At 44.5% G+C, this 19,692-nt stretch overlaps 1 protein-coding gene across 1 annotated transcript in view; it reads left to right on the plus strand.

Moving 5' to 3' along the window:
• EFCAB6 (EF-hand calcium binding domain 6) overlaps positions 1–19,692 on the plus strand; it is a 168,313-nt gene that overhangs the window by 117,234 nt on the left and 31,387 nt on the right. Inside the window, exons 23-25 of the mRNA XM_043967890.1 lie at positions 135–253; positions 5,817–6,008; positions 13,947–14,102. Of these exons, the coding sequence (XP_043823825.1) occupies positions 135–253; positions 5,817–6,008; positions 13,947–14,102 (467 nt within the window). The remainder of the gene's footprint in view (positions 1–134; positions 254–5,816; positions 6,009–13,946; positions 14,103–19,692) is intronic.

Consider the following 19,692-nt stretch of genomic DNA (forward strand, 5'->3'; position numbering starts at 1 on the left):
CTAAAGTTTATTCTTAACAATGACAAAGTAGGAACAGTTTTCAAGTTTTGCACGGTTATGCATTTCTGTTTCTATTTCTCTGAAAAGCACTTGTTCTTCTGAGTTCTAACTTATCCCCTTTTTTCATGTTGCAGAATTTTCTAGAAACTGACAATGAGGGCAACGGCATTCTTCGACGAAGGGATATACGGAATTCCCTGTATGGGTTTGACATTCCCATCACACCAAGGGAATTTGAAAAGCTCTGGGCCAGGTAAGGACATTCTGGAGCTAGTCCTTTTTCATTCTAACTGCCCCTGGTAACTTGTCACCACAGCGAAAGAGTGAGTATTAGTTTTTCCTCCATCACATCAGGGGACATAGGGAGCTAGGGATAGTTATAGCTCTGGAGAGATCTGAGCCAGATTTGTGATTTCACTGGTCTATGGAACACTTGCTGTGGAAAGATTCCTCCACTTATGCAGATGGTGAACACCTTGCTGGCCTACATGCAGGTACATGGGTGTGTTTAGTAGTGTATGTATCCTGTCCTTACAGAGAAACCTCTTTCAAAGTCATGGCCCCAGGATAAGGGACTCAATCACTGTTAGTTGTCTGAAGAAAAATGATATAGAGGTCAGAATACTGAATCTGGGAAGTCAACAAACCTGTGCTCAGACTCCCAGCACTATGCCTGCCTGGCTGCTTGCCTATGTGAGAGGAGGCATGAATCTTGCTTGCCTCAGTTACTTCATCTGTAAAACGAGGAGTTGGGTTATATGATCCTTGAGATCTTCTTGTTGTCTGACAGGTTACATAAGCTCCCTCCCAGTTCAGATGTTCCTTGTTCTAAGGTCTCTCCCAGCTCTAACATTCCTTGTTCTAAAGCACCACCCAGCTTTGACATCCTTTGTTCTAAGGCACCACCCAGACCTGACATTCCCTGTTCTAAGCTCTTTATCATCTCTGACATTCTATGTATGTCCCCAAAGTGGGACCAACATTTGTGGGGTGGGGTGGGTTCCATTAATATATGCCAAGGCCAAATCTATTTCATATTAAAATTAGCTTTGGAAATGTTATAACAGAATGTCTATCCCTTTAAAATGGGGAATGTCAGAACTGAGAAGCCCCTTAGAACAGGAATGCCAGCGCTTGGGGGCCTTCTGTTATGGAAGAAGTATCTGCTCTGTGTTCATGTGGTGGGTAACCGCTGCGCAGCAGATATTTACCACAATGTAGAAATCCTGAAGGTAAAAGCCTGTTGTTTATGATTGTGCTCAAGCACAGGTACAGTCCCCAGAGAATGGCTGACCCTGAGTAGGACCTTCCCAAGCCCTCCCAGAGGCTGTTTGGAGCAGAGCGACATGTAACCTGAATGTGAGCCAGAAGAAACCTTAGTGATCATCTGCTCTGGCCTCAGCATTCTTCTGAGGGAGAAGCTGAGTCCCCAGGAGTCAGTCAGTCAATAGCACGGACTGTATTCATGTTTCCTATGGAGGTCTTCTGCCTTCTTGTCTGACTCTGTTTACTGTGGGTCCCAGCTCTGTTCCTTTGTAAGGTGATGCCAGTGACTTGTTTCTCCAATAGCATGTGAGCCTCCTAAAGCCTGGTACACAGTAGGCACTTCATAAATACTGGCTGACTAAGCGCTTCTTACCCCTGCCCTCAGGTCATAGGGCAGCAGGGTGTTTTGGGTTTTTAGGACACTGTCAAGTCTAAGCTGGTTTTACAGAGGAAGAGAATGACTCTGAGAGGAAGGACTTCCTTGCCTGCCCTGCCGTCCCCTGAGTCATCTGCTTTCCGGGCTGTCCGTGTACTTTTTCTTCTTTTCCTCCCAGTTCTCCAAGTCGAGGCTAAAATGTTGGCTGCATTTTGAAACAAGTGGGCTGTTGCGGTTCTAATTTAGCAAGGCAGTGTGACAGTCTTTCACACCCCTTTTTCTATTCCTCCTCTTTGGTTCCAACCCTGGGCCAAATTAGACTGCTTGTTCATTTGCCTCCCCTTTAATTACAATCAACAGTCCAACTGGCTGATCAGAAGAGAGGAAGTTTAGGACTGTCTGAAAGTTACTGAATAGGTAATGATGGACGACCATTGCATCTCCAGCAGGGAGGGGACCAGGGAACCATGTTGGAGCACTGAAAGCTCTTTCTTTCATGGTCCGTGCCATCTCCACTGTGAAGTCTTTCGGGATCCCTCCGTGGTTCCTCCTCCCCACTGAGGTGATGCCACCATCTCTCTGTTTCAGCCCGTGACTCTTCTGGGAAGTAGCATGGTGTCAGGGAAAGAGTTCTGGGTGAGGAAACCTGGCTCTTCCCTTACTGTGCATGTGAGCAAGTCATTTCTCTTGGTGGGTCTCAGTTTCCTCTTCTGTAAAAGGATGAAGTTGGAACAGCTGATTTCTGAGGTGCCTTTCACTCTAAGTCCCTTGCTGTGTATTCATGTGCATTCTCTATTTCTTTGCCACATTGGGTTCCATTGATCTTTAGTTCCCCTCAGGGCCTAGCACAGTATTGTTTCCCTAGTGGGGAGGGACCCTGGATAGAAATTTGTTGAAGGAATGAGTGGTCTTCACCCTGCTCTGAAAGCTCCCTGCAACCAGGTCTGCTTTGGTTTTGGGGATCTGAGTCTGGGCCCATCTCTAAAAAGGGGATGATAAGAACATCTTCCTATCAAGGTTGCTGTTAGGGTCAAATGAGACAATATTTTTCAAGCTCTTTGCAATCTTGAAGTGCTACATAAATGCTGCTTCTTGTTGTTGTCATTCCAAGGAGCCAAGATTTTGTCAGCATGGGTTGGCCATGTTTTAGCCTGTGACCATCTTTGTGGTCTTCCCCCAGATTCATCACCCTTTAACCAAGGAGAGTGCCCCATGTGTCTCAAATGTTCACCCTCATTTAGCTCCTGTTTTGTGCACAGATAGAGATGTTTCATTTCCATCATTAGTAAAAACCAACCAACTAACCAACCCCAAACTCCCCTTTTCTGGAGTCCTCTGCCTTCAGTAAGAGTGTCCAGAGCTGGGAGCAGCTAGGTGGTGCAGTGGATAAAGCACTGGTCCTGGATTCAGGATGACCTGAGTTCAAACCTGGCCTCAGACACTTGGCACTTACTAGCTGTGTGACCCTGGGCAAGTCACTTAACCCTCATTGTCCCACAAAAAAAGAATGCCCAGAGCCAGTTGGACTTTTGCCTTTTATCTGAGAAAATTAAAGTTCTGAAAGTTTGCCGAGTTTTGTGATAGCTACAGGTGCCCCCTGGCAAGTGAGTGCCCTGTCCTCTTAGTAAGCACTCTTGGGTGAGGAAAGAGAATGTCCCTGTGGCCTTGGGAGTGTGTGGAGGGAGGGAGGTGGTGAGCTGCTCACCTTCTCTGTTGCCTGAAGACTTCTTAGGGTATTTAGATCTGGGAGTGGACAAAGGACTTAGGCTGGCATGAACAAACATGAACTAGCCTTTTGAGGTCAATTCAAGCAAGTTGTACAACTGACAAAGGCATTAGTGTATGAAATAATGACAGGATATCAGGGCTTTGAAGGAGCTTAGAACACGGAATATCAGAGCTGGGAGGGGCCTTAGAACATGGAATATCAGAGTTGGGAGGGGCTTTAAAACAAGGAAGGTCAGAACGGAGAGAAAGCTTAGAACAGGGGATGTCAGAGCTGGGAGAGATCTCAGAAGTTTTTGTCCCCCTTCCTCATTTTACAAATGAATGAAAAGGTTATTAAACACCAGCTTTGTGGACAGCACTGTGCTTGGCACCACTGGAGGGGTATAAATAGAAAAGCCAGGCAGTCCCTGATGGCAGGGGATGATGATGAAGAAGGAAGGTTAAGTGTTTGCTGTATTGGGTGAGTGAGGAGCAAAGCTGAGGGTCCACTTGCTGCTCAATTCAATGCTTCCAGGGAGAGGGGCCTGGGTTTGAGTTACCAGCTTCACACAAAGCAAACACTTTCCTTCCCTTTCTCCAAATTACCATGGATTTATTCTGACCATATTTTGTACATATTTATATGTGTCTGTAACATGTTTCCCATGATAGAATGCAAACTCCCTGAGGGGAAGTACTCTATCATTCGGGTCTTTGGATCCCCACTTAGCACTGTACCTGGTACGGAGTAAATGCCTAATAAATACTTGCCTGACTGCTAGCAGCTGTTTTGTCATGAGATCACAGGACTAGAGCTGCAAGGGACCCAAGATGTCACCTAATCCACTCCCCTCCTTTAACAGCTAAGGAAACTGAGGTTCTTGGAGTGTCAATGACTTGTCTAAGGCCATACTGCTTCTGAGTGGCAGAGTTGGAATCCAGCCTGGGTCCTTGTGACTCTGGATCTGACATTCTTCTTACTCTGCATCTCATCATGTCAGGGAATGAGTGTTATGGAGAGATGCTGCAGTAACAGGCCATAGGCAAGAGTCACAATGGCCCCAGGAGGAAGCACAGACGTTGCTAGAAAGGCTTGTAGTTTATGTCCGAGGCCTTTCCACAAAAATAGACTTTCCCCTTTCTTTAAAAAAAAGATTAGCAATTTACCGTGAGAATTTAATAGAAATCATTCTATTCTGTTGGAATAATACCGGGAAATCAGATGCTCCAGAAATTATGGTTTTGAATGGAGCAGAATGCAGAAAAAATTCAATGGTGGAAAATGAAATGAGAGCCTGGCCGGCGTCCTTCAGATCTCCTCCTCCCGGCTGTCCTCCAAATTCTGTGGAACTAGAGAGAGGGCGTCTTAGCGTTTTTGCACCAAATACATCCATGGCGTAATTTAGAGATCTGAGGGAAGTCCGACTCTCTCCTCTCAAAGGCCAGAAAACACAGATCCAGAGAGGGACATGATGTACCCCTGATCTGACACCTTCATCATAGGCATAGAGAAAGGACCTCAGAGGGTGTCTAGTCCAATCTCATTTTTTTTTTCATTTTTATTGTTGTTTAACTGTTTCGGTCATATACAACAACTCTTTGTGACCCCATTTGGGGTTTTCTTGACAGAGATACTGGAGTGGATATTTCCCATATATAAGTGTCAGAGCATCTTATGAGCTAACAGCTGTGGCCTGGGCTAGTGGACAAAGAAGACTGCAAGGCCTGGGTTCAGATCCTGCCTTTGATACTTACTCTAAGCTCTGGGACAACTAGCAAGTTGCTTAACCTTTATGAGCATCAGGCAGATGAATAAAATCAATCCACTAGAATTATTGACAAATAATACAACCAGTCTACCAATACTGATGTCTGCTAATACCAATCCAGCCCCTGATCTCTGGTGGTGGAGTCAGAGAAATATGGGTATCACCTATAAGAAGTGATAAGAGCACAGGATGAGTAAGGAGAAAGCCAGGTCTCTGGGCCCTGCTCAGACAGCTAGCAAACTTTCTTACTTTGAGCCTCAGATGCAAAATGGGGATTGGACTAACCTCAGGGTCTGTGAATGTGCATGGGGAAAAGTGTTTACTTATTTAAAAATAATTGGTTTCATTGATCATCCTTTATATTTTATTTTATGCATTTTAAAACATGATTCTGAGGAGTCCTTGTACTTTATCAGATTCAGTACCAGAGGGGTTCATGACCTGCAAAAAGGTTAAGAACTTGTGGACTAGATAAGCTCTGCCATCCCCTGTTCTAAGACCCCTCCCAGCTCTGCCATCCACTGTTCTAAGCCCCCTCCCAGCCCTGCCATCCCCTGTTCTAAGGCCCCTCCCAGCTCTGCCATCTCCTGTTTTAAGGCTCCTCTGAGCTCTGCTGTCTCCTGTTCTGCCTCTCTACCAAAGAGGCAAAGCTAGTAAACCCTTTCTTCAGATAGTTACTGGAGGTTTTCTTTTCACAGATATGACACCACTCAAAAAGGGTATATTACTTACCAAGAATTTTTGAGTCGATTGGGAATCGAGTATTCACCTTCTATCCATCGACCCTATGCGGTGGACCATTTCAACTTCATGGGCCACTTCACAAAGCCAGAACAGATCCTAGAAGAGACCAAGGAGCTGCAGCATTACTTAGAGTCCAGGCCATTCAAGTGAGTGCATGACTTACGTGTGAAGGGGACAGGAGATACTCCTAGACAACATGGTCCCCTGGCCTGAGGAGCCACTGCTCATTCCTGCTATGTCCTCCCAGATCACCCAAGAGCACCCTCCCCTATGTGGGCACCCTAGGCTCCATACCTTTTCCTTTCCCTCCCTGGCCCCTCCTCCCAGCATCTAAGCACTCATCAAACCCTCTCGTGCCTTCCCCCTCTACCCCAATGTCTCACACTCATCCACTTTGCTTCACTTTCCTATTCCTGTCCTCATCTCTCCTTGCCCGGACTATTACAAGAGCCTTCTCACTGCCTCCCCTTTGGGGGTCCTTAATTTTCTTTCAGGCACACTTCAATTAATCATCGCCATTTCCTTCACGATTTCTTTTGTGATTTCCAGCCCACCTCCCTCTCCCCACCAAAATGACTTCTTTTCACTCTAGATTTTGTACCCGTTTATCTGTGTATATGCTGTTCCTCACCTCCCTACTTCAATGTAGAATGTAACCTGGGCAGCTGGATAGGTGGCCCCATGGACAGAGCTCTGGGTTTGGAATCAGAAAGACCTGAGTTCAAACCATGATTCACACCCTTTCTAACTGGATGAACCTCCAGGCAAATCACTTAACCTCTGTCTGCCTTAGTTTCCTCACCTGTAAGATGAGGGGATTGGATTTGAGGGTCTCTAGGATTTCTTTCAGTTCTAAAGTTTTGATTCTAGGATTCTAGATGGTAATCGATCAATTACCATGCATTAGTTGCCATGTGTAAGGCACTGATTTAGGGCAGGAATGATTTTTCCTAAGAAATGCTGCTTGAGAATAAAGGTAGGAAGGAAGGAATAGGGACCAGTGAGTTGGTTTTTTAAAAAAAATTTTGTTTGTTTTTTGGTGAGGCAATTGGGGTTAAGTGACTTGCCCAGGGTCACACAGCTAGTAAGTGTCAAGTGTCTGAGGCCGGATTTGTACTCAGGTCCTCCTGACTCCAGGGCCGGTGCTCTATCCACTGCCCACCTAGCTGCCCTGGAACCAGTGAATTGTGAGTCAAGCAGATCATAGCATCCTTGATCCAGAGTTAGAGGGGGCTTCAGAGTGCCTAGAGTCAAACCCTCTTCACTTTACAGATGGGGAAAATGAGGTGCTGGCAGAAGACAACTTGTGGGTTTGTGCCTCCTCAGGCTCTGAGGTGGGGGCGGGGCCTGGATGACACCTGGGTCCAGGCCTGGGATTATCTGAGCCGTGGTGTTCAAAAAGCCCCCTGCATGTTTGTCACAAATGGGCAATTCTTGGCATCGAGACTTTTTCTTGACTTAAAACTTCTCACTTGCTTGCTCTGCGTACATATTTCCTTCTGCAAGAGGAATAATTACTGCCTGGAAACCGTGGCTTCGTCCAGGAAACGTTGAATGCCTCAATTTTCTAAAAATATGTATCTCAGAATTGTTTTGATTTTCTGCCGTCATTTGCTTTCATTTTGAAGGATTAAGTGGAAGATAATAGTAGTGGTGAAGAGAGGGCTTTGTGCAGCCTGAGATGGAGCATACCTGGAGCACACACACACCTGTAAGGGCTTCTGTTGGGGGGGGGGGTGTGTTCCCAGAACAAACAGCCCTGTAGGAGATCGGGCGATTGAATGGACACAGACTCTTCTGTAGGAGTGTGTGTGTGTGTGTGTGTGTGTGTGTTTTGGGGAGGTGTTCATCTATTCATTTTTTTCAATTTTAATTTTTAATTCCGAACTTACATACAAAAGGGTATTTCCATACCCATGGCAGAGCACAGCAAAAAAAAGGATTTTCTAAGAAACCTTGAATCTCCATTTCATTCCCCTGGCTTGGCTCTCATTCTCCACATCACTTTGAAAACTGCTGCTTGGCTCTGTGTCTCTTTACACTCTTCTGTTCATAGCCGTCACCGACCCTTTTCTGAGCATTGCTGTTGCTCCCCTCTTCCATCCCCACCCCCGATCTAAAAATGAGAGAAAGAAACAAAGTCAAGCAAAATTCATCCCCGAAGTGGCCAGGCCCAAAGCTTTGCGCCTCTTTGGACCTCGTGACTATCGCCTCTGGTTGGTTGGGTGGGGAGGGGCAGCCATCATGGTGATGGAGCCATCATGGGTCCTCCACGTACATGACTGGTCCTGGGGAGGCTCAATCTTCAGTCTCTCCCAGTGGATTTTCTTTGCAATGTTGCTCTTCTCTTTCTTATCAACTGTTCTTTTGGGTTTGCTCACTTTCCTCAGCAGCATCAGTTCATACTACCTCGGATTCTTTGAAATCTTCTCTTTTTTTTTTAGTGAAAAGATATCACATGCCCTTTTATTGGCTTGTATTGAAGCCATATGGTCAGAGTTTTATCTGCCTGCGCCTTTTCTCTCCAACTACATTGGAAGTGGCTAGAAGACAGGGCTGGGTCTTTTTCACCTTTGCCTTCCTTCTGGGCTGCCCAGTGCTTCATGTTATTTTAAATGTAGTTGGTGCGCAACAAAAGTGCTGATTTAATTGTTTCTTTTACTACCCTGTCCCTCTCATTACCACTCCTTTATTGAATGAATTTTTAAAAAAGAAAAAAAAATGAAAACACAAAGCTCTTAATACACTAGAGTCTAATCCAGCAAAACAAAATCCCACATTGGCCAAGATCAAAAACCCGCATCTCCATCAGCATTTTAACTTCATCCCCTCTCTGCTATGAGATCAGTGTTATGTTTTATCTTCAGTTTTTTGGTCTCATGGTTTATTGTTTTGTAGATCAGAATTCTAAATTTATTCCACGGTGGTTTTCTCTATTAATGTTGTTATTATATAAATTGTTCTTGTTTTGTTCTCTTTGCCCTGCATCAATTCATAAAAGTCTTCCCAGTCTGAAACCGTCCATCATTTCTTATGGTGCAATAATATTTCCTCATGTTTATATACCACAATTGGTTTAGCCATTGCCCCAGAGGAAGATTAGGGAATGGGTCCTCCTCCTTCACCCTTCCCCATAGTTTCCAATTTGAGATTACCATAACAAGAACTGTCATGAATATTTTTGTATATGTTGGAGGGCTTTTCCTCTTGCTTTGATTTCTTTGTAGGCCTAGAAGTAGCATCACTGGGTTAAAGGGCACACACATTTTAATCACTTTCGGGGCATGGTTATAAATTGCTCTTCAGACTGGCTGAACCAATTCACAATTCTACCAGTTTTGTGTGATTATGTCCATTTTCCTACAGTGCCTCTGACATTTGTCATCTTCCTCTTCTGCTGGTCTGATGGGTGTGAGGTGGAACCTCAGAGTTGCTTGAATTATTAATGATTTTGAACTTTTAAAATATGATTGTTGATGCCTTGGATTTCTTTCTTTGAAAATTGACTATTTATATCCTTTGATCGTTTGTATATTGGGGAATGGCTCTTGATTGTATACATTTGAATCAGTTCCTTACATATCTTGGTAATGAGACTTTTATTAAAGAAATTTGCTGCAAAGATTTTCCCCCAATTATCTATTTTCCTGCTAACTTTAGCTATATTAGATGTGTTTGTGCAAAACCTTTTACATTGTATACAATAGTATACTAGCGCAGATTTATATAGTGCTTACTATGTGCCCAACACTATCCTAAACACTTTACAATTATTATCTCATTTGATCTTCACAATGATCCTAGGAGGTGGGTGTTGTTATCATTCCCATTTTATAGATGAGGAAACAGAGGAAAACAGTGTTAAGTGACTTGCCCAGGGTCACATAGCTAGTAAGTTTCTGAGGCCAGATTTGAACTCAGGTCTTCCCAACTCCATACCTGGCACTCCATTCACTGTGCCACCTAATTAAAGTTTTCCACTTTATCTTTTGATCCCCTCTATTACTTGTTTAGTTAAGAACTCTTCCTCAACTCATAGATCCAATTTGTTTATAATATACTCTTCCTCAACTCATAGATTCAAATTGTTTATAACATGACCATGTATCCATTTGGAACATATATATCTTGGTATGAGGTATTGGTCTAAACCCATTTTCTGCTGGCCTGCTATCCAGTTTCCTAGAAGTTTTTCTCAAATAGGGAGTCTTTTCCCCAGTAACTAGGATCTTTGGTTTAGCAAACACTATGCTCATGTTATATACCCAATCTATCACATTGATCAACCCTTCTATTTTTAACCAATACCAAATCACATTACTGCTTTGTGATACAATCTGATCTCTGGCACTGACAGATCCCCTTCCTTCCCACTTTTTAAATGATTATCTTTGAGATATTTCAACTCTTTCTTCCTTCATATGAATTTCATTATAACTTTTTCTAGTTCTATAGCTATTCCTTTGGTAGATTGATTGGAAAAGCTCTGAATAAGTAAATTAAATTAATTTAGGGTAGTATTCCTGTCTTTATTATATTGGCTCAACCTACTCCTGAACAAGTAATGTCTCTCCAATTACATAGTACTGTCTTTATTTCCACAAAAGGTATTTTATCCTTGAATTCATATAGTTCCTGGGTGAATCTTGGTAGATACACTCCCAAATATTTTATATCTTCTGTAGTTATTTTTAGTTGGAATTTCTTTTTCTAGCTTTTCTTGCTGAGTTTTGTTAGTAATACACAGGAATATTTATGATTTATGTGGAAATTGTCTCATCATTTTTTTATGGTGCAATAATATTCCATTCATGGCAGTTAGTTGGTGCACTGGATAGAGCACTGGGTTTGAAATCAGGTAGATTCATCTTCTTGAGCTCAAATCGAGCCTGAGATACTTATTAGCAGTGTGATCCTGGGCAAGACACTTCACTGTTTGCCTCAGTTCCTTTATCTGTAAGATGAGCTGGAGAAGGAAACGTCAGACTACTCCAGTATCTTTGCCAAGAAAACCCCAAGTGTGGTCATGAAGAGTCAGTTACAATGGAAACAACTGAACAACAATCACCCCAACAATTTATTTCCTCTTCAGGGTCAGAAAGTTTGTTTTGCTTGTAAAGCAATTCCCTTTCGGCATTCTCCTTCTTCTTAACTACCCCTGACTCATGCTGCTTCCCCTTTTCAGTTTGATGTCTTTCTACACCAAATTTCTGTGTGAGGGCATGTCTGTGTTTGGTTCTTTGTCCATTTCAGATAAGAGTTAGGTTCATCTAATGCCTACTTCCCCTACTCACTTTTCTTTCTGTTTATATACTCTTCTTCTCACATACCCCAATGATGATAAATAGTAAGTTCCAAACCCCCCTTGGTGAATGGATAAAGAAAAGAAGGAACAACAGGCAGTCAGTGTTTCCTTGCCTCAGTCTCACCCCCCCCCCGCCCCCCCCCCCCCCGTCGCTCAGTTTTTTCATCTCTGCAATGAGGAGGTTGGATTAGATGCCCTCTAAGGCACCTTTCCAGCTCTAGATCTGAGATAAACATGAGTTCAAATCCTGACTTCTGTTGGTGGCTTCCAGAGAAGCAAGGGGTTTTAGAGCAATCTCCTTACTTCTATTCAGAGGTAAACTGGGGCAGTGACTTGAAGGGAAGTGACTTGACCAGGGTTACATGTAGAGTTTGCCACAAATCTGGGACTACAGCTGAGGTCACAGAGCTCTCAGCCTGGGGCTACAATGCATATTTACTTATAATTGTGACAGGATTCCTGGCCAACGTGGGAATTTGTTTGGCTTGAATATGTGTATTAGATATAAGGGCTTTATTTTGCTTTTTTTAGGGAGGGGTGGTGGAGAGGATAGAAAAATAAGTTCTTGTTAATGGAGAAACTAAAAATTCAAAAGAAAAAACTGATACAAAATTTTAAAGAGAAAGAAAATGGACTCTACACATTAAAGTCATTTCTCCATTTTGACTCCATGGCAACACTTTATTATACTCCCCTCCCTCTTCAAAAGAGCCCCTGGGTGAGGGAGATCGAAAGGATTTCACAGGTGGGGAAACTGAGGCACAGGGCAAAGCTGCTGACTTCTCTAAGGCCACAGCCAGACAGCTGCGGAGCCAGGGCGCTTTCCATGGTGCTAAATTTCCTCTTGAAAACAAAGAATGCTCCAATTGTGAGGCTGTTTCCAGGATACCATGGGGCTTGCCTGGGAGGGAATGAGAAACGGAGCACATCTGATGGGGGAAGGCACCTGGAGAGAAACTAATTGAGCCCAAACATTGGAAGGCATGAAATAGGGAGGGCAGGGATTAGACATGTTCTACTTGGTCCCAGAGGGCAGAACGAAGAGCCGTGGGAGAGGGAGGGGAAAGAGGCAGATTATGTCTGAATATCAAATGAGATGATGTATGTGAAGCTTTTCAAGCCTTAGAGCACAATGGCAATGCTGGTTGTCGTCATCGTCATCAGTAATAACAATGATGATATAATAACGATAACAATAACAATAACAGCAATGGCAATAACAATAAGACAACGAACTTCCTGACAGTCAAAGCTGGCTGGGCTGCCTCAAGGGATAGTGAGTTCTCCATCATTTCAGGTGTTCCAGCAGAGGCTGAATAACCTCTTCTCTGGGGTCCTGTAGGCAGAGTTCTGGCTTCAGGAAGAAGTGGGGCCGTGATGCCCATAAGGCCCTTTTCTATGCTGACATGCTAGGATTCTCAAAGCGAGATTGGGGCCCTAAGTTGGCCAGACACTCATGGGGACTAATATCCTTTCCCACAATACAACTTTGCACAGCCCTGACTTCACTGAGTCCTTTCCCCCAAGGCTTATTTATGAGGGAAATCTGGGGCAAGTCACAGTTTTAAGATAAGACTTGACATTCACTAGCAACACAGCCTTTGAGCATTGAGCTAAACACATCTGACAACTTGCAGTGAAATCATGGGTGATGCTTGAAGAGACCCTCGAGGCCTGGGAGGCTGGAGGGTGAACAAGACCCTTGACGTTGTCATTAGTCACATACACTTAAATTCTGGGCGTCACGTTTAAAGCCCTGTTTCCTCACGACCAGTGCTCCTCTCACTGGCCTTTTCAATGGATTTACCTTGCTTCCCTCTCTAGGAAAACTGGCTTACCCTCTGTCCCTCTGCACCACATTCCACTTCCAGCCCCGTCTCTTTGTCCAGGCTGTCCCCCAAAGCACAGCAGCCCCAGAAGCCCAGATGTCCCCTCAATCTACCCACTAATCCACAAGCATCCATTACATACTCACTGCTTGCCAGGTAGTGTGCAAGGTGTCAGGGGTGCAAAGACAGAAAGCAAAAGGTCCCTGCCCTTGAGGAGCCTACATTGAACTAGAGGAAGACAATATATAGAGACAGAGTGTCCCAAAAGTCTTAGTGTGGTTGTAAGCCATAGCATCAGACTCTTGGGGCATCCTGTATAAGTACATACAAAAAATACACAAGAAATACAAGCTAATTTTTGGGGGGGTGGAATTAGAAGGTAGGCCTTCACCATCCCTTCAGTACAAGAGCTTCTATCCTCCTACCCCAATTTATGTTGTGTTTCCCTTTTGTGTATTTTTTGTTGACCTATATGCATATGCGTTGTGTTCCATAGGTAGGACGGAAGCTCTCTGAGAGCAGGTTCTGCTCGTTTTGTCTTTTGTCCCCCCAGCTTTTAGCCCAGTGGCTTTTACATGTTTACTGAATTGGTTTGCTGAATTTCCCAGTCTTCCCCTTCTCCCAAGCATCTTGCCCTCATCCCAGCTCCCACATATATGCTAGAGCAGTTTGTGATTTCCATTGGTGCTCCCAACACCCCTGGGAGGTTGGTAGAGCAGGCATGCCCATTCCCATTTAACAGATGGCACAGCAGAGGGTCTGAAATGTTAAGGGATCATCCCCAGGCCCCATAACTAGTGAACACCTAAGCCACAAGCAGTCCCGGGACCCTTGCCCCCTGCCCACACACAGCCCACTGAAGGGTCCTCATGGTCTGTCCTTACTGCAGGAACTCTTTCAAGGTGGCAAATGAACAGGAAAATGCTCACCTTCTTTTCTCTTTCTTCCAGGGACAAGTTTAAGGACCATTACCAAGACATCAGCCTGGCTTTTGCGAAATTGGATAAACAGAAAAATGCCTTCATTTCCCTGAACGAGTTGCAGAAAGTCTTGCAAGAATATCATCCAAACATAACCGAAGAGGAAATAACGACAATGCTCAAAAGGTCTCTCTAACTTGTCTCTCATAGCAGAGGACTCTTCTTCCTTTACATAGTCCCTGCAGTAATTGAGGGCTCTCTAGCCTCTTGGTAGATGATCTCTGAGAGTCATTGACGCCGTGTGGAAGGGAGTCTCTCTGAGGTGGGCCGGGCAGTCCTTGGACAATGGGCACACCGTCCATCCCTGGCCCTGTGTCCTGCTCAGCTGGAAAGGGCCAGCTATGGATCCATTGGGATGATAAAAGAAGAGTTGCAGGTTATTTCTTGAGCTTGGCCCAGCAGTGCCAAGCTGCATCTCTGAGGACCCACCTTGGTTCATTTTCTATACCCCCTACACTGTCAGTATAGAGGCAGGTCACCAGCACTTTGGGTGACTCTCTTGTGGTGAACAAGAGCTTTAGTGCAGGGGTGTCCTGTATGGGCTGCGATCTGCACTGATGGAGAGAGCTCCCACCTGAAGGAGATCCTTATCCCAGTTGGCTTTTCTGAATACTAATAAGGGCTTACATTCTTATACCCCTTTGTGACTTATCCAACTATTGAGTGTCAGAGCCTAGGGTTTAAAGCCAGTTTCCTAATTCTACATCCATCCTAACACTTTTCCTCGTTAAGATACCACCTCAGACCAGCCCGGGTATATCCATAGAGGTTTTTCTTCCCTTGTCCCAGCTGTTAAAAGGTGAGTTTTCGGGGCAGCAAGGTGGCGCAGTGGATAGAGCACCGGCCCTGGAGTCAGGAGTACGTGAGTTCAAATCCAGCCTCAGACACTTGACACTTACTAGCTGTGTGACCCTGGGCAAGTCACTTAACCCCAATTGCCTCACTAAAAAAAAAAAAAAGGTGAGTTTTCATCTCTTCTCCCTTAAGTGAGTTCTGTCCTCAGTGAATGGACTTCCAGTCCACAGAGGAGTCTTCCTCAGTCACTGGATACAGGGATCTCTCCTGAAAGACAGTCTCAGACAAGTCGTGGCCTAAGTGAGCATAAGATCACCTGCTTCCCCAGAGCCCAACCTGATGCCTTTCTGAGCAGCTCCCCCAGAAGCCCACCCAGCCCACCTTCCTATGGAGCGATCAACTTTTTTGTGAATTGCCACCCTAAAAAGGAATCCGTCTCTCCAATGACGCCATTTGTTTTTCTCAAAGCCCTCCTGATGAGACCATCTCTTTATCTGTAATTATCCGTTCATTCTTCTTTCCTGGGTCCAAAATAGACTTTTTCCCTCAATAATGCAGAGACGATTAGCATATGCATTTGATTTTATTACTAAATTTTAATACCAACTTGGCAATTTATCTTTCAGATGAAACACTGTTGATTATTCTTTGGTGCTCTGTCGCCGGTGTTTCAGCCAGCTCGAGCCTAGTAATGTGGGAGGCTGCTCTGCAGCTGGGGAGATAGGAAATCAAGTTCTAGGCTGTTTACCCAGAGAAACAGACACTCAGCGATAGCCTTCTGCTCCTTTCCGCTCCATCCTCCAACTCAGTGAATGTGTATTAAGCACCTGTTCAGTGCCAGGCGCTGGGTGAGGTCATGAGAAGAGAAAAACCAAAGTGTTGGAGTCAGTGGAGAGGGGCATAATGGGTAAACAGATTCCTAAAAACACAGTGATTGTGGGGGGAAGGAGAGAACATGAACTAGGAAGGGCACCTGGCCAGCCTGGAAAGGAACTAGGGATTCTTTCTGTGTTTTTTTTGAGGGGGCAGGGCAATGAGGGTTAAGTGACTTGCCCAGGGTCACACAACTAGCAAGTGTCAAGTGTCTGAGGCTGGATTTGAACTCAGGTCCTCCTGAATCCAGGGCTGATGTTTTATCCAATGAACCATCTAGCTGCCCCCAGAACCAGGGATTCTTAAGAGGTTGGAGTGAAGAGGGAGAACATTCCAGGCAGGATGGACAGAGAGATGGGAGATAGAGATATGAGTTGGGAGGAAGCACAACAAGCCTGGAACGTGTGCAGGGCTTGGTACGTTATCCTAGTGGTAAGTGGGAGCCTGGAGGCTATTGAGCAGTGGAATAGAAAAACAGAAGGGAAGGGACTGAGCATTTCTATAGTGCCTTCTGTGTGCTGGGCACTGTGCTAAGCACTCCTTATACAAGTATGATCGCATTGAATCCTTACGACAACCCTGTGAACCAGGTCCTATCATTGTCTCCATTTTATAGTTGAGACAACAGAGGCAAATAGAGATTGACACGCCCGGCTGGGTGCATGATGGATGAGGGGAAAGACTAGAAGCCAAGAAGTCAAATAACCTATTATTTCAAATAAGATCTTAGTTCAAGTGAGGGTGAGGAGATCCAAAAGAGTTTGCATTTTTGCCTAGAGGCAAGAGAGGCACTCAGGATGCCTATGCTGGGGAGCGGTGTGGTAGAAGCTGGGCTTTGGGCATGTGGCTGTTTGAAGGGTAGATTGGAGTCTCTTCTGAGAGACTGGCTCCAGAAAATTCAGTCTGAAATCGTGGCAGGAGTCCAGGTTTTTAATGAGTTGGTGGTATTTGGAATAGACATAAGATATTGTGGTGGGGATTAAGGAAGAATCAAGAATTGAGGATGACTCTGAGGTCTTGAATGTGGGTAACTAGAAGACAATGATGTCTTTATAGAATCTGGGAAATTAGAAGCAGGTAGGGAAAGATAATGACACATTGAGTTGGAGCAGCCTACAAGACATCCAGGCAGAGCTGTTTTCGGGAGAGGAGAGGCTGGAAGCTAGGAAGTTATTTGCATAGAGATGGCTCCCTATTGCTCCCTCCTTCAGAAGAAAAGAGACACAGGGCAGATAAAGAGCTTTGCCTTCTTGGCCCAGCAGAAAGGAAGAGTTGGTTGGAAGGTGAACAAAGCCAAGTCTTTGTTTTCCTCCTCAGTGGGAAGGAAATACAGCAAGGTCCAGAGAGAACCCCCAGAAGGCATGCGCTCTTAGTTCTCTTCTTCCTTGTTAGGATCTAGGCTTACTCTTCTCCTTAAGACCTGGAGGCCATCTCTTATCTTCTGCCTTCCCAGCTGGTCAACTCTGAAGGTCAGCTGAAAGTGTCCCCTCAAAGTACAGGTCAGTTTTGAGTCAAAGAAGTCCTTTTGTTCTATTCATGACAGAAATCCATCCCCTTCACTCATCCACATGCTACTTAGGGTCTTGTTTTCCTAACTGGAGCCAACTTGGGGAGAAGGGATCCTGGGATCTTAGATTTCATGTCAGCAGCACCATATACTGTACACTCGGTCCCATAGCTCCCCACTCTAAACAGCTGGTAACTGGGTGGCAGATGTTGTTGAGGATGGCTAGCCTGGACCTAGAGCTCTACTTACACCTATAACTATCTACCTTGTTTCTCTTTGTTGCCCTTTGGTCCATTGAAATTGTGATTCTTTTTTTAAAATTCAATTTTATTTTATTTTCAATTCTGAATTCTCTCCTCCTCCCTTCCACAGCCAATGGGAAGGCATCACACACATATGTATATATACATATATAGTCATACAAAACAAATTCTTGTATTAGCTGTGTCTCCCCCTGAAAAAAAAGAAAAAGGAAACAAAGAAAAGGAATATGCCTTAACTGCACTCTGAGTATATCAGCTCTCTATTTGGAGGTGAAAAGCAGGTTTCATCGTGCATCTTTTGTAATTGTTGTTGGCCATTGTGTTGATCCTAAGTCTTTCACAGTCGATTATCTTTAAAATGATGAAATTGTGATTCTTAGGAGATCCTAGGATTCTAAATCTAGAGCCAGAAGGGACCTCAGAGTTTATCTAGTCCAATTCTATCATCTTACCGAAGAGGAAACTGAGGCCCAGGGAGTGAAGTGACTCGCTTGGGGTCAATCAGCTAGTAAGCAGCAACAGAGTCGGAATCTGAACCCAGGTCCTCTGACTCCAAAACCAGTGTCATTTCCATTGTACCATGTTGTCTCTCCATCATGGTATCCCATGTAGGAGGTTACAAAATACCAAATTCATGATTTCATTTGATTGTCCAAATACTCCTCTAGAGATTGGTTGTATAAGTAGGATTTTCCCCATTGGACAGAGCTCAGAGAGGGAAATTGACTTGCCCAAGGTCAGGCAGCTAGAAGGTGGCAGCATCAGAAACCCTATTCTTCCAAATTCACTCAACTCTAATGTGAACAAGTTTAGGTATACTCCTTCCTTCCTTCCTTCCTTCCTTCCTTCCTTCCTTCCTTCCTTCCTTCCTTCCTTCCTTCCTTCCTTCCTTCCTTCCTTCCTTCCTTCCTTCCTTCCTTCCTTCCTTCCTTCCTTCCGCCATTCATTCGTTCATTCATCCATTCACCAAGTGTTTTCTAAGTAGCTCTTGTGGCTAAGCAATGGGGAGACGAAGGGAATAGAAGATAGCTCCTGTCCTCAAGGAGCTTAGTATAATCTTTCTAATTCAGTCTCTGAAAATATGATGGATATAAAAAAAACATGAATCCAGGGTCAAAGGACCTGATTTCGAATCCTGATAGTCTTCTTCCTGGATAACCTTGATAAGTGAGTTGCTCGGCCTCCTGGGTCCCAGGTTTCTCCTCTGTTGGACTCAATGACACCTAAGGTCTCTCCTAGCTCTGACTCTCCCAATCTTGGGCTCCCTAAGGTCCCTTTTAGCTGTAAATATGATGAATGACAGACTTAGGGCTGAAATGGGATCTGTGCTCCTTAGAGAATTGGGGGAGAAATGAGAGCACATTTATACTTGGTCGTCTATATTTAGACACAAAACCAAATGATTTTTTTTTTGAGAAAATACTAAACTGCTGAGCTTCTGGTTGTAAAAATGTATTTTTGAGTACTTTCTGCCAGAGCTTTGAGAGCAAAGTTTGGCAACGTCCGTTTCAAGCCTGGAAGAAAAGCTTTTTCAAAGGACTTTAACTTGGATTCTCACCAGTCACTAGGCTTTGCCAATTCAATCTTCCTTCAAGGTGTCTCTTAAATCTGTCCCTTCCCTCTCCCAGCCCCTGGTCTAGCTCAGTCTCTTGTTACCTCTCACCTGGAATATGGAAGTAGTTCCTTAAGAGGTTGCCCCTAGTTTTTTGCTTCCCCAGTCTGTCCAGGTCACACAGCCACATAAATTATCCTAAGCATTTGGAGCCACAGAGACCCAAGAGGTTCACTCCATCAATTTCTCTTTTCTCCCCTCCCCTCCCTTCCTCTCTCTTTCTTCTGTCTCTCCTCTCCTCTTTTCCCTCTCTGTCTCTCCTTTCCTTCATTTCCCTTCTCATCCATTTATTTTGTTTTCCTTTTCCTTTTTGATTGGGTTCATGATTGTATTGGTGTAAGGAACTCCTAGTGAAGAGCCTCCCTCCACCAATGCAGATGGATACCTATTCTGAATTTTATTCTCTTGAGAATTGCCCGGAGGCACTTAGTGACTTGCCTGGGTCACCTAGTCAGTGTATATCAGAGGTAATACTTGAACCTAGGTCTTGTCAACTACCAGGCCAGCTCTCTTCTCACCATGCCACATAGCCTCTCTAACCAAGAGGTAAACCAGCCCAGAGAATTTGAAGCTCAGGCCAAGTCAAATATCTGGTCAGAAGAAGAGTCAGCACTTGTTCTTGGGCCCCCTAACTCCAAGTCCAAATACTGCCATGAACCTGATTCA

This window comes from Dromiciops gliroides, chromosome 5 (assembly GCF_019393635.1).
Source record: "Dromiciops gliroides isolate mDroGli1 chromosome 5, mDroGli1.pri, whole genome shotgun sequence".
In the NCBI taxonomy this organism is placed as follows: domain Eukaryota; kingdom Metazoa; phylum Chordata; class Mammalia; order Microbiotheria; family Microbiotheriidae; genus Dromiciops; species Dromiciops gliroides.